The following is an 18,052-nucleotide window of genomic DNA, read 5'->3' on the forward strand; positions in this document are numbered from 1 at the left end:
TACTAGGGTTGCCATTGGGCAAAACTATGGCTTTTACATTTTTAGGAAAGTGATCTTGAGGTTTTGCCATAATATTTTTTTGTTTAATAAGGACTCCTGAAGCTTCCTATTGAGACCAGCATCTGTGTCAAGCCATTTCTGCAGCTGTTCCTCCACAGATAATCCATTGGTTGCACTTTCATGGTTGATCTTTGGATGGGTGACCGGGGTAAATTTTCTTCAACAAGCCTCTTGTAATGAATGGTAGCACTTGCTATTCCATTCCCTTCCAACCTTTCCCAAGGCACAGCTAGTCCTAAATTCTCCCAGAGTCACCCCAAAGTCATGCCCCACAGATAAGGCAGGAGTGAAAGCAAATATGGTGGAGAGGACAGAAGAATGAACACTAGTGGAGAGAGAGGCCCGTTGCTGGTATACTCTTGAGTCCTCTTTACCTTGGAAAAGCAGGCTGTGGAAAATAAGTGGGCTGGCTTTGATGACAGTTAGCTAAATTTATAATATACTCTTGCCAATTTTTCATATGGATTTCTGCTCTTGAGCAAAGATGATAAAAATTTTTAAATAGTCAAACTAAGGAAATAACATCTTGGTGAATTTTTTTTGAATCATACATTTTATTTTATTTTAAATAACTTTAACTACCTCAGCTGTTAATAAAATAAAAGCAGAAAGAACAGGCTGCCTTTTTTCCAGATTTAATCACAAAATTGTGTCTACAATAATCGACATAACTCGCTTCTTGTCCTTCACCCATCTCATCAAAAATTATTGCATTTTCCCTCAAATTGTATTTTTTGGATTCCTCTGTGAATATACTCATTTTGTCCTCGTTCCTGGAGGCACCTTGGTTTAAATCCATCCTTTAAAAAAGGAGAAGGGGTACATATGTGGAGGCAAAATATTCTCTTGAGGCAAACAGATACAGAGTTGCTAGAAGAAGCTGATTGTAAACACAAGCTGCCTGGTTGGGAAGGGGAGGGCTGTTGATTTAGAGACATGTGACAGCCTTTGGTGGACGGGCACAGGCAAAGCCCCACCGGGCCCTTCTTCCTTGGCAGGGTCAGGACTGAGCCAGCGGAGGTGGAGCTTCGTCTTCCCCTTGGAACTCGTTGTTTCGGTTCTCCTCCAAAAGCCTTCATCCAGATAAGAAGCCAATGACTGATTACATCTTCTTGAATTTATACTTAAGCAGCTCTTTGCTCCAAATGCACAATGTAAATTATATGTAAAGTATAAATTATAAAAGATATTAAATTATAACTATATAAAAAGGGAAGACCAAAATGTCACAATGCTTAAATGTAGGTAAACATCCCGGCAAAAGGGTGAGCAGGACTTAGGTGAAGAGTTTGCCGGGCTCTCAGCCAGAAGCTGTTGGTGGGTGGTGGCCACGTGCACAGCCCCCGTGAAATCTGAGGGCTTTAACTGCTCCACCTGAGATGGGAAGGAGACCACTATCACCACAAACTTCTTAGAGCCTTAACTCTTGTTGACTTTCAGGCCTAGGAAGGTTGCAAAGTAAGGACTCAGCTTCTCATGCGAGCGCTCAGCCAAGCTGCCAGACTGGCTCTGTGATAATTCCTAACGTATTTTCAATGTCACTAGGAGAGGCAATTTTGAACCACCTTAGCAAGTCCTGTCCTGAAATGAGGTCCCACAGTGTGGTCAGGAAAAAACTGCAAGAACTAGAAAGAGTGGGTGCACACAGAGAGAAAAAGGGAGGAAAGGGACAGGAAAGAGAAAAATAAAAGAAACTAGAAGGAAATCACACTCAAATCAAGCCTGTAAATTATTATTCCAAAATCCATAGAGAAATATAATACCAAGAAAGACAACAAAATAATTACAACAGGAGTTCACTCTGGATAAAATAAGTTTGTTAGGACAGTGCTATGGAATGAATGTGACCCCTTAAAATTCATATGTTGAAGCCCTAACCCCCCCAGTGTCATGGTATTTGGAGGTGGCACATTTGGGAGGTAATTACGTCGTGAGGGTAAGGTCCTCATGACGGAACTGATGCCTTTATAGAAAGAAAAAGGGACATAAGATGTGAGGATACAGCGAGAGGGTAGCCATCTACAAGCCAGGAAGAAGATTCTCACTAAGAACTGAATCTGCCAGCACCTTGATCTTGGACTTCCCAGCCTCCAGAACTGTGAGAAATACATGTTTGTTGTTGAAGCTACCCAGCCTATGGTATTTTGTTATAGTAGCCAAACTGACAAAGATAGGCAGTCTGACCTACTTTTTAAAATAAGCATGTTACTTACTGCCTTTGGGCATTTTCACCTGGAAATCTCATAGGCACTTTAATTGAACTCATATCATCATAAACTCCTCTTGGGATCTGTTTCCTGTCACATGTTCCCTGTTTCAGTGAGTGACACTACCATTTAGCCAGTTATGCGAAGGAGAACACTGGGTGTCACCCTTCAACCCTCCCTCACGCACAAACCACTCTCTATCAAAAGATAAATGGAATCAACCATTAAGTTCAGTCTACTACAGCTCCTAAATATCTCCACATTTGCATGATTTTTCCATCCGTACCACCTTAACTTTAGTTCAAGCCACTATTATTACTTCCCTAGACCACTGCCAAGATCTTCTATCTCTTTTCCTTCCCTTCTAGCGTTTCTCCCACATGGAAATAAAACATTGACCCTAGTTAACTCTGGAGGAAAAGGAAAGGGAGTAGAGTTAGGCAGTGCTCTTCAAGTGTATCTGTGCAATTTCTTACTCTTTAAAAATGAAGATTGAAACAAACATGACATAATAAGATCTGATAAAGTTGTGTGGTTGATTTACAGGAGTTTGTTATTGCATTCTCCTATTTGCTGGGACCTTTGCAATATTTTCCAGTGAAAAAGTGTAAAACTAAAATAACACGATAACAAAATAAAATAAAGTAAAATAAAATAAAATGATTGCTACTACTTGTTTGTAACCTTGGGAATCAATGGGAATCAACTGATGGGAATCAATGTGGTAATAAGTTTCTTAACATTTGGTATAAGTATGTTACTTTTTGAACCTAGAAATTCCATCTACAAATTAAAATTTAATGAGATCATTCTTTACATGGGCCCAAAGATGCTCATCAGAGGATGATGATCAATAAGGAACTGGCTGAGGGAATTTTGTTTCATCTCGCCAGTGAAATATAATGTATCCACAAAAATGATAGCTATGGAGACTGAGTAACACATGGAATGGTACCCACGTTATGATGTTAAAGTGAAAACATATGTATATGTACATAAATACATCCATATGCACACAACTATATACATCTATGATGAGAAAAAATAATATCGAAAGGCAATGAAGCAAAGTACCAAAGTGCATGTATGTTAGGGTGGTGACTTTAATTTTTCAGTAACATATTTAACTTAGTTTTATAATATAGAAAGTTTTAACTTAAAGGAAATAAAAATACATCATTGAATGATTCAGTGTTTCAGGCAGTCTTCCATCTTTATATTTAGCAGTGAGTGTCTTATGTGAATATTAGCATTTCATTCTCTATGTCTGAGAGCGTGAAGGTAGCTATGCTGTCATCCTTCTCTGCCAGAATTAAGAGAGCTCACTGCCACTCAAATAGATAGCATGGTTGAAATTCAGGTAAGCACATGGGCACTATGATAACTTCTGTTAAGGTTTAATAACCAGAGTGACATTTGCCCAAGTCAGGCAGAGATGCTCCTGAAGGTTCAGGCTGTATCAAAGCCAAATGCCCGCTGTTTGGTAAGGCTGTTTCACTTCCTTGCTAAATACGAATATATCTTTATGATCACTGCACAAATCAGCCATTTATAATATATTTCCCATGCTCTGAAATACTACACAAGCAATGCAAAGAATTCGGCCCATGCTGAAATAGAAGGGGGGGTGGAATGGATAATCTCGTGTTTCTCTGAGAAGGCCCTGCTCAGGCAGGACTGGCTGAGTTTCTCTCCGTGGTGTCCCGGAACAAATGATTTAAACTTAAAGCTTGAACCAGTACATCATTGCAAAAAAGAGAACAAAAGGGATGCAAAATCGAAAAAGTATTTGTTAACTACAGTCCCGATGACTTCATTTTCCTCCCAACTTCTCCTCAGGGAAATATTTTTCACCAACTTATTTTCTGCTTAAATTGCTTTTGCTTCTCAGCAAAAAGATCCCAGCCCTCCTGGGCAGCAGTGGGAAGAGCAGAGCTGACTCTTACTGATGCCCTTTACGGCTGCTGCCAGATGTGACCTAGACAGATTTCCAGAGGCTTAGGATTTTCAAGATGTCACACATTTTGAAATGAACACATGATTCCTGTGATTTCTAAAAGTGAGCTGTTGGTTTTCTATACTGAAGGAGGGAAAGAAAGAAATTAGTAATACAAAAATTGTTTACAAGGCTGATGGGCCACGACTCAATGTCTGTCCCTGGACCTCTTTCCACGACTACCTCCTGGGGGGTGGGGGTGGGCGGGTGGAAGGAGCAAGTGAACAAATGGAGCAAAGTACACGAGAGGGTAGCCAGGGGGGAGGAGGCTGTGTTCTCCTGACCCCTTCTCTCCATCACTTTGATTCCCTTTGCTATATTGCTGATTCTGGCACTTCAGCCAATAGCTGCCCTAGCTTTATAGGCAGCAGTAACAGTAGAGGCAGAAAGGTCCCGAACAGACTTGGACAGGATCCAAAAGGAGAAAGCGAGGCAGAGTCTACTATTAAAGCTCCCAAATGAGCGAAGAGCCCCAAGTACCAGAACAGCCCCGACCCCTGCCCCCAGAGGCCCCAGAAATGTTCATCTAGCACTGCGGCCACAAGAGTCCACACTCTACAAACACATACTCCTTTACAGTTCCCAGCCTCTCTCTGCAGTGGGATTGTGCCCACAGGGCTGAGGCCAACCAATGAAACATGAGCAGAAGTGGTTTGCGTCACTCCAGGCCAAGGCCGTTATAAGGGCCAGTCTGCCTCTTCAATTTCTCCCTTCCCCTGTGGGGCAATTTCAGATGTCTCAGCTACAAGAGGAAGCAGGGCCATCTAATCTGTGCCAGATTTAGACTGGGTTAAAAATAAACCTTCATTGTGTTCTTAAGATTTTGATTTCTTTGTTACCATAGCAGAACTTGTCCCATCCTGACATACTTGACAGCAAGGAACCTCTCCAATGCTTGATTTATGAGAGAAAACTGTTTTTCTTGTAGCTATGAAAAACTGGTAAATTGGAAACAGAAGAAGAACACTGGGCTAGGAATTAGGAGAGACGGTTATGGTCTGGATTTGGCCGTGATTTAAAGGATACCTCTGGTGGGTGGTTTGACTTTTGTGGTCCTCAGGTCCTCAACCAGAGAAGTTATAAGCCTTTCTGGTCTGCTTTTTTAAAAAAGACATGTAACCCTTTCTGCAAACAAAACCTTTCATGAAGGACAGTATGTAAAACTGATAAAAGAAAAAGTGCCTCTTTCTTTAGATCATGACCAACACATTTACTCCCCATAGAGGCCCCTGGGCCATCTTTGCGGAACCCTGCAGACCTAGGGGCGAGACTGCAAACTGCTGGCTTAAACTTCCTCCATGGCCTATTCTGAAGCTGACGTGGATTCATAGAGAGAGGTGGTGTTCTCACCCGTCCCACACGTTACACTGCACTCTGTCCAGCGGCCATACTGCCAGAAATACACCAGCTTCTCCACGTCATTGTCAAGGCCATCTTTCCGGATTGTGTACTCATACTTGATGCCAGGGTTAGTCACCTGGAATAGAAGCTAAAGGACAAGAGCAGGGTCATGTCAAACTCTGTTGTGACTTTATACTGCAAACCACAGTCCTATAAAAATGCTGTACAATGTCCATCATCTTAAAGTAGTCACGGAGGTGTGCATTGGAATACATACCATTAAATAAATACCTCTACTTCCACCTGCATGTCTATATATGTCTATAGTTAATCTGCTCCTATTCTATTATTTCTTGACTGAATTCTCATGGGAATTCATGGAAGGCCTAATCATACGGGAATTACTCTGAGGGAATGACCAGAGTGTCCTTTCCAACAATAGGCTGGTAGGTCACCTTGTGCCCTTGCGTACTTACTAACTTTGTGGTTATGGGTAAGTTACTTAATCTCTTTGTGCCTTACTTTCCCCATCTACAAAGTGAGGATAATCATAGCATGACTAATAGGGTGCTTTTAAGGGTTAAACAAATAAAAGTAATGTGACTAGATATGATTAGATCGGTGTCTGGCATATAGCTAGCACTCAGTAAACAGTAACTTTTGTTGCCACTGTTGTTGCTTTATGGTGCCCTTCTCTAGCTCTCAGGCTGATTAGTTTTCTTGAAAGCATATATTTCTGGGATTAAAATGGTCATGGGTTTTAGCCAAGGCATAAAATTGGAGACAGAATTTGGGACCTTCCCCTCACTTCCCTCTCCTGCAGGCGATCTACTTACCACATGTTTGTAATGGATTAATCTCACGCTTAGAGGTGGTAGATGGGTTGCTCCACGGGGTGGGCCTATAAGATGTAAGGTCTCCTGACATTTATGGACCATAGCTGTCAAGCACTGACCTCCAGCTTCTGTGAATGCTCTGATCTCTGGCTCTGAAATGACTTCCTTCTAACTTCTGAATATAGTTAGATGTGACCGTCTTGGGCCATCCATCATCCCCAACCTGCCTTGGTCTGCTGGTATAATTACCCCACTCCTTTTCTACAGTTCTTTGCTAGTATGAAAGACAAATCACTTGTGCCTTTGAAGAGCACATGCTACATCTTAACCCCTCTCTCCTCCAAGAGTTTCACGAAGTCAAACCTTTTGCCTGAGGACAACCACATGATAACATGTGAAGGAACCATGTCAGTTCATCACCACTGCTGGAAAGCTGTTTGGAAACTCATGCCAGGCTGACATAGACTGGTAGCACCGCTTTTATACCTGAGGAACACTCACTCTGAAATAAATAGCCTGTCAACCATACTGGAAACTGAATTCAACAGATGATTTTAGGGCCCATGGCACTTCATCACAAGGGTTTTGCCAATTTTAGGCAATAAAGGATTAGCAGCATAAACTAATATCTCACTTCCCTCCCTGTTCCTTGCTAAAAGAAGGTTTAAGCATTCTTAATGAATATCCCCTAGCAAACACCTTGGAAAAGAAAATTAGAAAGATCCTAACTAGTGCACATGTCAGCAGTTCCCTTTGCTTCTGTGTTACCTGGATCCACACTGACTCATTGGTGGGACCTGTGGCCATCAGTTTCTCCAGGTCTCCTTTCCTGTCATATTGAAAGACGGTCCCTGCCAGCTTGTAGTTCCCATTCCACTGGATAATAAATCCTCCATTGAGGTAATATTTTTCAGGGTCTTCACTCCTGATGGCCAGAAAGTTTCCAGCTCCCTCAACCTCCATTACCCGTATGTCCCTGGCTCCTTTTGGAATCAGCCCGATGTCAACATAACCTAAGGAGAGAAGAGAGGCGTGCAAGCTTAGCTGAACACAGTCTGTTTCTGACTCATCATCCATCCTCTTCCCAGGATCTCCATCAGTTAGTGCCCTTGCCTTCCTGCTGGGTGGTTACTGGGACTGGCACATGCACTAATTACGGGGAACTTTAAAAGCTTGGCCAAGAGTAGAATTCTCAGGAGCCTTGTGACTCACTATGTAATCAGTTTTATGAGAGGAGAGGTGAAATAAATGCAGATTGAACACTGAACCTTTTGTGGTTGATCCAGCATTTATTTTTCTGTGATTTTCTGTTAATAGTTCAAAATGATACAGCCCCTAGCCAGCTTCCCATTAGCATTTCTGCTTCTGCATTTGTTGCTGCTATCAGATTAATCTCCCTAAACATTGCAGTGGCTACATCCTTTCGCTCATCCTCATTGCCTGAAAATTAAAGACAGACTCTTAGAAGTAATTTAATCATAGCTTAAATTCATTAAGAGAATTCTGGAGGGAGTCTTGGATTGATTGCCACCTGGCACTCTTGAATACAGCTTGTGATGAGAAACTCAGCTCTGAGCACAGCTTTTTATATTGCTGGACAATTATATTCATTAGAAAGGTTTTTTTTTCACATTTTTTCTTATGTTTTGATGAAATATAAACTTATGTTGTTCTCACGTGTTCTAGCCCAACATTCTGAAAAAGCACAGAGGACAATCTACTTAAAGACCATGATCAATTCTAGCTACAGTCTTATCCTTGCTTATTGGTTGTTATGGTAGGAGACCTACTGGGGAGAAATGGAATGAACACATAATGGCTTCCTCTCTTTGCCAGACTCTAGGCTAAGCCCTTTATGCATTCATCCTGTTTATGCTTCAAAAGAACCATCATCTCATAGCTGTGATAGAATGGAAAGACGCTGGGGATGGCATTGGGCAAGGAGTACTGGGGCATGGGAGTCAGACATCCGATTCTAGTTTCTGCATTGCCACGAATGAGCCCCATGATGTCCATTGACTTATTTAACTTCTTTGAATGTCATCTGCACAATGAAGGACGTTGAATGAGATGAGAGCTTGAATGAGATGATGTCTGACATCCCTCCCAACTCTGCTAATCAATTATTTTGTCCTTTTCTAAGCTAAATTTTCTCTGTTCCTTTACCTTTTCCATACAAAACTTGATTTTAAGACCTTGATCATTTTCCACTGGATATACACTAAGTTTTTTTTTTTGACTAACAAACACACCCTCATCTCTGTCACCTAAAAGTGCCCTGACTACTCTCTTTCCCTCAGACATTAACATAGCATGGGATCCTGGGAGTTAAAACCCATGTCTGGCCAGCAGGAACGATTTACTCAGAAGCTGGGTACAGGCCACAACCTCAGCTCAATTTTTTCAAACTGGCAGCTCCCATCCAAAGGAAGTGAAGTATGGGGCCTGAAGTACTTGATTAAATTCCATTGGGCCCTCACGCACTTGCCTGAGACAGCTGATTGAAACTATTAAGTTACAAGTAGCTCAGGGAAAATATTTAATCACATGTAATTGAGGGTGATGCAATTGTTTAAAATGCCTTTGGAGCATTGCTCCCTGCAGCATAGCAGAGTTTCTCATAGCAGAGCTCACGCATAAAGTCAACTAGCATTAAAGAATATGGCAACCACCATATCCCTTGTTTAAAAACAAACAAATACCAAGCCAAAACAAAAAACAGTGAGAACTGATGAGAAAAAAACCCTAAAGAATTTGCCTTTTATCTTCCACTTAAGAAAATCTAAAATTAGAAATATTTATTTTATATAGATTCTGTCTTATCAAAAGGCAAAGTACATCAAATTTAAAATAAAAGCTTTCATTGAATATAATTGCTGCTTCCGAACAGTTTGTAGAAAGAAGATGTAAACGGAGGCAGATTTAGCCATGAGCAAAAGCAGTACATATTTGTAATATATTTTTGCAAAAGAATACCTAAGAGGAACCCAAAAGATAAAATTGTGGTGTTTGGAGTCGAAAAGAACCATAACATAGCCACCAGACTCCTTTACACATGACAAAATAACCCACAATAGAGAGGAGTATAAAATGAAAAGTAAAAGTTTCCATTTCCCTCCACCCAGAGTCGTATGTCCCAAAGATAATTACAGTTAATAGTTTCTTGCATTCTCTTCCAAAACCTTTCTTTGCATGTATAAACACACATACACATACTTTTTTAAACAAGTGAGATCATACTATGTGAACTATTTTAACTATTGCTTTTTAAATTTAATATACCTTACATATCTTTCCACATTTTTTTTAGCATTTCAACAACTGCCAAAATGACATAAACCCATTTATTTAATCAGCCAACTGTTAATGGGCATTTAGGTGGAAGGGAATGACCATCAATCTCTTTATCTATAAAATGAGGAAACTGAGTTCCCAAGAGAGGAAGAAATCTATGCCACAGCACATGGCCAGACACACACACACACACACACACACACACACACACACACACACACACACACACACACACACACACACACACACACACACACACACACACACACACACCTGTAACCAGGCTTTGCTAACCAACTCCTAATACAGCGTTTTTAATGAAAAAATGTGACTGGTAGAAGAGATGAAAAAAATCCCCTTGAATGTCTCATCCTCATGGGTCTTCTTTACAGAAATGAGAATCATATTAAAAAGTTGTAGGGGGTGAAGGATTATTGAGACATTCATTCTATGTCAAGGTCAGATTTTCAGGGTTGGTAAGAATATCTCCAAAGTATTAAGAACAATGAATATATTCATTCAGTAAATCACTTTTCTTCCATTTTCCTTAGTAAACACGATTCTTTCACACCAGTATTGGGGGAAGTGGAAAACATAATCTTGACCTCAAAGAAGGAGCCTCTAGACCCATGGAGACCACCTGGAGAAACCATCCCATTACTGAGTCTTGAACACCTTGAGCTAAAAGAATATTCAGGGCCTTTGTGGATGGAGCAGAAGACTGGCTTCACTTCTGAAGACATACCATAAGAGTGACAATGGATTATTGGTGCTAATGTGCATCTTATTCAACTATTCTAAAAAAAGGATTTACCCACTGGCATATTTGGTTTCCAGTCTGTCACTTCAGATAAAAATGTGTTTATAAAGAGGTCATACTATTAACCCAGGCAATTTAACTACAACTACCAGCTTGTCTTTTTTTTTTTTACGCTGTCAGTGTGTGGCAAGCAAGACAATCCTCACTGCAGGCCAAGATGCCATGGTTTCTGCGAGGGGGCTCCTGGGAAAGATAGATCCATCTTCTGAAGCCTGGCTTGACAGCAGTGATGCGTTGCTGTCTGGTTCAGATCCAAAACTGCATTTGACCTGCTCACAAATCACAGTGAGGAAGAGCTACGTACAAATACATTTGCCAGGCAGATGTACTGAGAACTAAACTGCTCTGGATTTGGAGTTTTAGCCTCAATTATTTCAAAAGAGGGTTGTAGGGGGCCTGGAATCTTGGAACACACTGTGAGCAACCATAATCCTCTTGCTAGAAACCAGTGGAAACATAGCAGAGGGAATAGACACCGACAGGGGCTTCCTGACCCTAAATGCTTCCTCACAGCCCTGAGCCCTGGAGGTCTTTCAGCTCTTTTGATGGGAAAACTCCCGTGTAAAGTGTCCAGTCACTCTCTCTACCCCTTCCAACCCAAGGTTTCCTGGAAAGCATGACACAGGACAGTCTCCAAGTAAGGTGGTATTTTGGTAAACATGGTTTCAAGAAAGCCATGTCCTCTCTTATCATTATGTCCTCCCTTCTGCCTCTGATTCTGTCTCTGGAATGTTTTCTTATATGATTCTCATCCCCTTTACATGAACTTCTTTAGTCCAGGCCCTTATCTCCTGAACCTGGGTTAATGTTTGGGTTCCCAGCGCTGGGCTCTCCTATTCCGGGCAATTCTGTATGTTGCTGGCAAACCAGTCTTTCTAGGACACTGACCTCCTCACGTCGTTCACCCTCCCTAAAATCTTAGAAAGGTCCCTATTCTCTCTTGAATCTACAGCAAAGAAACTGAACCTTGCGGAACAGCCTAGGAGCAACTTTGAGTCATGAAGCCGTATCATTTCTTCCTAAAAGTGTCTCATGTCCCACCGCCCGGACTTGTATAGACCCTACACCCACACTGCGGCCACAGCCCTCCGACCTGTGCTGTGAGTGTTCTTAATGGGTTCCATTCATTCATGATCATTTTTATTTTGTCACAGAGCCTAGGGAGCCACCAGCAAAAGTCCAGAACATGCCTCATTATGGGATTAAGATGGTAATTTTAGCATAATTTGTAACTGTTGTCAATTCCTAACTCTATATGAATTTAATCTTTTGACCATAAAGATTAGTGGCAGAGCCTAGGGAGCTACAGCCGGAAGAACTAAGCACATAAACACACAGAATCAATAAGTAGATGGGATCCAGGCGGTCAGGTACCTACATAATTCCAGGCAGCTGCTGCTTTTACTCTATTTCAGGAATCTCCTATTCTAAAGATATGGATACTGGCAGCAAGAGTTGAAGAACAGGGACATTCTGTGTCTTTCCTCTGCTTTTTAGATTATAGATTTTTTTTTTAACATGCTGAATTGTAAAAGTAAAAAATTGTATGTGAGGTATATCAGACAGTGGAAATTGAATTAACTTCTTGTGCCAAAAGACTTAAAATTACTATGTGCATCAAATCTACTCAATAGATAAACAAATGTATCATTTAAAATGTAAAATTAAAGGTGAATTTTATATGGTAACTGTTCTAGTTCCATAAAAAGATTTCAAACAAAAATTGAGCACATTCCGGTTGTGATTAAATAAAAGAGGTAGGAATCAAGGCTGGTGGTTTGGGCACTGAGTTAAGTGACACAATTAGTCGTAGGAGAGTTCCAGAATGCTCAGAAAATGTGGTCCCTTGTTCCCAGCATCAAAACAAAGCAGGCCAGTGTGAATAAGACCAGGACTTGATTCAGTGGTCAGAGGGCCTGGCATTGGTGAGGTCTAGAGAAGCCAATTAAGGCCAGAGGAGTCTAGAGTGGTAGTTTTGGGAAGTCAATGGATTAAGTCCAAATTTTGGGGATGTGTGCTAGGGAAAAATAGGTCATTTAATGACCACACCCGATACTCAGGGGCATACTCAGTAACTTCATCCCGGGTGTTAAGCAAGTCTAGAAGGGAGGTGCCCCACTATATCTGACTTCCACCCTAGGCATCGCCCCAGCCCCAGCGTGGGATACTGCCCCATCCCCTCTGGCTCTAGCTGGGTGGCGCACCCTGGCCACCCTATTTCCAGCACCTGCGTTCCTTGGAATTTAGAGAATTAACAACAAGATCCCCCCACCTCCCCAAAGCAGCGCCAAGCAATGACTAATGGGAGCTGGTGTGTACTGTCTCAACGCCTTCCCTCCTGGGCGGGAAAACTTTGGAAGTACAACTTCTACACTGGCTCCTATATAATAACTGGCTTAATGACACTCCCTTTCTGGCTGCCTTCCTTTCTCTGTTTCACTTCCTCCAGTGCCCTACTGGTGTTTCCCAGGATTCTCTGACCTCCAAACAAACGCATGGTACCTGAATTCTTGTCTCAGGGTATTTCTTGGGGAGGAGGGGACGAGGGGGACTAAACTAAGATGCTCTGAGTTGTCTTCATCATCTCCAGGCCTAACTTAGCCTCCTCCCAAGACGCCTTCAGCAACTGCTGGTGCCAAGGGATCATGGGAACTGTCTTTACTGAAGACAGTCTGCAGGGTCACAGCTGATCTGGGATGAGGATGGGCTCTCCATGCCCCGAGGATTATCAGTAGCCCAAAGCTGCACAAGGAAGAAACCTCGAAAAAGGTAATCATGGGAAAGGAGTAGTGCGATGTGAGTAAGGAGGGCATGTTAGGTGGGAGAAGCCACCTGGAGAGCCTTAAGGCACCACTGGCTGGGACCCCCTTACAGGGAGGAACTGGGAATAAGAGCAAATTGAAGCAACCCTGCCTTGCCTCTCCTCTGGTCCTGAAGCTACACCCCGACGCTTCTGCCTTTAAACCCACTGTTGGCTTCTCTGCCCTCAGTTACAGAATTTGCTCCTATGTCTGCATCCTCCTCAGCCAGCTTTTCATCTCTTCTCTCCCACAGGTCTCGGTCCATTGGCCTTCAGCCCTGGATCCTCTCCAGGGATCACACTCTTAAACCTGGTCCTGTGCACAGCCACTAAACCATCTTAGATCCCTAGTGCAACGTGATGCTTCCTGTAATTGCTTAGCATTCAACCCCTTTCCTAAAACTGCCAAGGAACCTTTATCCCTTTGTAGTGAAGGCTATACCCATTTTGAATTCTGTGAAAGTCACAATCTGCTTAAAAAGAGTAGCACTCCATCTTGACCTTCATTCTCAGTCCCCTGCCACTTCAATTATTTATTTGTTTATTACCAGATCCTTCTTTCTGTTGAAACACCTTCTTCACGGTCTGACAGGCTGAGCCATCCCCAAGGCACACACCACAGCGATCCTCCGTGGCGTTGGAATCGATCTCATAGTCACAGCCGACCATCTGCGGGGAAGAGAGGTTGAGGACGAATGACACAGGCAGGAGAGGCCACACCTGCCCTGGGCTTTTGACTCCTCCTTCCCCCCCTTTGCTCTGGATGAGATTGCGGCGGGGGGCAGATACAAGATAAATGTTTCCTCTTCCTGGTGGTGGCCAGAAGAATACCCAAAGCACCCACTGATGGTAAAGGAAATACTTGCTTTGAGCGGAAAGAGGTACACACTGAATGCATCTGCAATTTCCCCTGAATGAGAGGCAGAATTGAACACACTTCCAAAAATGGAACCATGAAAATGTCTTGGAATCATTGTCAGGGGAGCAGCAAATCCCTTTCAGATGTGCAAACCTCATGCCCCCTCCTCTCTAATGAGATTCCCAGGGATGATGGAATGACTCCACCGATACTTAGTTGTTCACTCCCTTTACATTCCTCACTGGGGATATTCTCTCTGGCTCCTGTCTGAACTGGCAGCCCTGGGGGAAAATGTGGCTTCATGCCGAGACCATTCCAGCCCCGTGAGGGATGAGATCTCGGACCTGCAGGCCCATCAGCAGATCCTTTGGAGCCTCCTATGACCCCAGCCCCACCACCTGTCACATGTAGCCGTATCCCAGCCATCCTGACCTCCTTCCCTCCAGCTGCAGAGGAGGAACTGGTCATTTCTCCCCTGAGCCAGGCCTAACCTTGTTCCTGTGCTCTGGACCTGACCACTTCTCAGTGTTCTGTCCACTGGTCCTCCCAAATCATCATCCTTCCCTCTGCACTGGTTCCTTCTCCTCCACCCACCAATACGGCCAAGCCTTTCCCATCCAATTCCCATTCTGGAAAAGGAGAGTAATTAAACTTGGGGTGTTTGGTAGCATCAGATACCAGCGAATCGTTAACACTCAGATGGAAAGTCATGGAAAACACGTGAACTTCCACTGAAGTCCTTTGTTCCTTGCTCTCTTCCACGGCCTATATTCCTTAACCACATTTCAGTGGTAGAAGAAAGAGGAAAAACTACACCATATTATATATATTTTAAAATTTTTATTTATTTATTTTTGGCTGCGTTGGGTCTTTGTTGCTGCATGCAGGCTTTCTCTAGTTGCAGCGAGCGGGGGCTACTCTCCTTTGCAGTGCGCGAGTTTCTCACTGTGGTGGCTTCTCTTGTTGCGGAGCACAGGCTCTAGGCGCGTGGGCTTCAGTAGTTGTGGCTCGTGGGCTCAGCAGTTGTGGCTCACGGGCTCTAGAGTTCAGGCTCAGTAGTTGTGGCACACGGGCTTAGTTGCTCTGCAGCATGTGGGATCTTTCCGGACCAGGGCTTGAACTCGTGTCCCCTGCATTGGCAGGCGGATTCTTAACCACTGTCCTACCAGCGAAGTCCCTACACCATATTATATTAATTGGATTTTTCTTTTCTGTTTGGGAAGAAGAATTGTGCCCAGGTAGTTTTTTCTCTCTCTCAAAGATAATTCCCTTTCTTATTTTAAAGCCACCTCAAATCAACTGAAAGGAAGAACCATTTAGGTCTTTACACCCTCCCTACACCATCTAAAGAGATAATTAAGGCCCACAGACAAAAAATAGCGCCATTACTCAGGTTAACCATGTCTAACTTCCTTTAGATCCAAAGACGGTGCTACTTGACCCAGCTGGGAAAAATAAACTGCTAAGAGATTAAAAAAACTTAACAACGCTAATCACAATGGAAAAGAAAGAAATTGTTTGGATGTGTGCCTTCACTGGTTATAAGCAAAATGCCAACCCGTCACAAGTGATATGTTTACGTCAAGCTTGAGCATCCTCTAATAAGCTGACCTTTACAAATCCTATTCTCAGTGACCGTCATTCCTTCACTGATTTGGAACCAGCCAGGGAAACATACTTTGCAACATACTGAAGTGTTTAAAAAAAATCTCTACCAAGAGGGGATGGATAAAAAATGTGAAGGAAAAAAGAAAGCCAGAAAAACAAATACCTTGAGCCCATCTTTCTCCTCCAGCAATATTTGCCTGCATCCCTGGGGGGCAGGGGCGGGGAAGGAAACACACACACCCCAGTAGGCTGGCCCACGGCATAGCGCGTGGTTCTTGTGGAGACTTCACCCTTCTGTTCCTCCATCAGCTGCGCACAGCACAGTCAACACCGAACTGAGTACATAAACGAAGGCCTAGGATGGCAGAAGTCTGTCCTCCTTGCTATACATAAAATGTAAGGCTCTCAGGGGAAAATGAACAGACATTCCTCTCTTCCACATCCTGTGCTCTGGCAACAGGGCCACAGCAATACTGTCTTTCTGCCTTCAGCCAGATCAGAGGGGCTCTGATCTAGTATGGCTCTCCTCCGACGTGCCTCTAAGGAGGCCAGATAGCCTCCCAACACGCTGCATTTCTTTTTAAAAAAAGAAAATCCCTTTAATTTCCTATCATTATTTCTTTCTTTAAAAAACAGCTTTCTTGGGGGTGTAGCTGATATATAGAATACTACACATATTTAATTTTATAATTTGATGAGTTTGGACTCATACAAACACCTGTGAAACCATTGCCACAATCAAGGCAATAGACATATCTATCAGCTCCAAAAGTTTCCTTGCGTCCCTTTTGTGTATGTGTGTGGTAAGAACACTTACCATGAGACCTACCCTCGTCACAAAATTTTAAGGGCACAATACAGTGTTGTTAACCACAGGCAATACGTTGTACGGCAGAGCTCTAGGACTTATTCATCTTGCATAAATGAAACTTTCTACCCGTCGAACAGCAACTCTCCACTGTTCCCTTGACAACTACCATCCTCTTCTCTGCTTCGATGAGTTAGACTATTTTAGATTCTCATATAAGTGGAATCTTGTAGCATTTATCCTTCTGCGACTGACTTGTTTCACTTAACATAAGGTTCTCCAGGCTCACCCACGTTGTCAAAATGTCAAGATTTCCTTCTTTTTTAAAGTTGAGTAATATTCCATGGTATATATATGCCACATTTTCTTTATCCATTTGTTGATGAACATCTGGGTTGTTTCCATCCGTATCTTGGCTAGTGAATAATGTTGTTATGAACACGGGAGTACAGATGTCACTTCAAGATCCTGATTTCATTCTCTTGGATACATACCCCAGAACTGGCATTGCTGGGTCATATGGTAAAAATTAAATATTTTTAATTTAATTTAAAAATAAATATTTTAATTTAATTAAAATAAATATTTTTAATTTTTTGAGGAATCTCCATACTATTTTCCATAGTGGCTGCACCATTGTACATTCCCACCAACAGTGCACAGGTTTTCAATTTCTCCGTATCCACACCAATACTTGTTATCTTTTGTGTTTTGGTAATAGCCATCCTAACAGGTATGAGGTGATATCTCATGAGTTTCACCTGTATTTCTCTATGTTTAATGATGTTGAGCATCTTTTCATATACCTGTTGGCCATCTGTATATCTTCTTTGGAGAAACATCTATTCAAGTCCTTGGCTCATTTTTAAAATCAGGTTATTTGTATTTCTGCTGTTGAGCTGTAGGAGTTTCTCATACATTTTAGATATTAACCCCTTACTGTATATATGGTTTGCAAATATTGTCCCCCATTCTGTAGGTTGCCTCTTTATTCCGATGACTATTTCCTTTCCCGTGCAGAAGTGTATCATCAATTCTTGACCCTGTCATTTGAACTGAAGAGCATCCTATCTTGAGTATTACTTAGAGAAGTCAGGTCCCAGTCTTCCACTAGGCTTTCAGCCCTACGTGAGTGAATAAGTAATACGTATTCTTACCAATTCTCATTTCTTCCTTATGAGTTTTACTGTTTTACTTAGTAAATTCTCAAGTAACTGAGGACTGAAATACCAACTGGCGCCTTGACCTGATCCACTTAGAATGTCATCATTTCTTTCTACAGTCCCTTGGCAGAGGTAGAGACTGGAAAAATGCCTGGTTCCAAGAGGAGATTCATTCCCAGCTAATGAAACTTTAGTGTGAAGATAATGTCAGTTATGCTTAACTGAGAAGAACAGGTAAATGATATTGTCCTTTAATAAAT

General features: G+C 42.3%; 1 protein-coding gene across 3 annotated transcripts in view; it reads right to left on the minus strand.

Annotated features, from left to right (window-relative positions):
• ADAMTS12 (ADAM metallopeptidase with thrombospondin type 1 motif 12) overlaps window positions 1-18,052 on the minus strand; it is a 415,782-nt gene that overhangs the window by 100,058 nt on the left and 297,672 nt on the right. For all 3 annotated transcript variants that reach the window (XM_036846885.1, XM_036846887.1, XM_036846886.1), the window contains 3 exons: window positions 13,903-14,023; window positions 7,209-7,453; window positions 5,614-5,752 (listed from right to left, as the gene is read on the minus strand). In XM_036846885.1, the coding sequence (XP_036702780.1) occupies window positions 5,614-5,752; window positions 7,209-7,453; window positions 13,903-14,023 (505 nt within the window). The remainder of the gene's footprint in view (window positions 1-5,613; window positions 5,753-7,208; window positions 7,454-13,902; window positions 14,024-18,052) is intronic.

The sequence above is a fragment of the Balaenoptera musculus genome, chromosome 3 (genome assembly GCF_009873245.2).
Source record: "Balaenoptera musculus isolate JJ_BM4_2016_0621 chromosome 3, mBalMus1.pri.v3, whole genome shotgun sequence".
Classification (NCBI taxonomy): domain Eukaryota; kingdom Metazoa; phylum Chordata; class Mammalia; order Artiodactyla; family Balaenopteridae; genus Balaenoptera; species Balaenoptera musculus.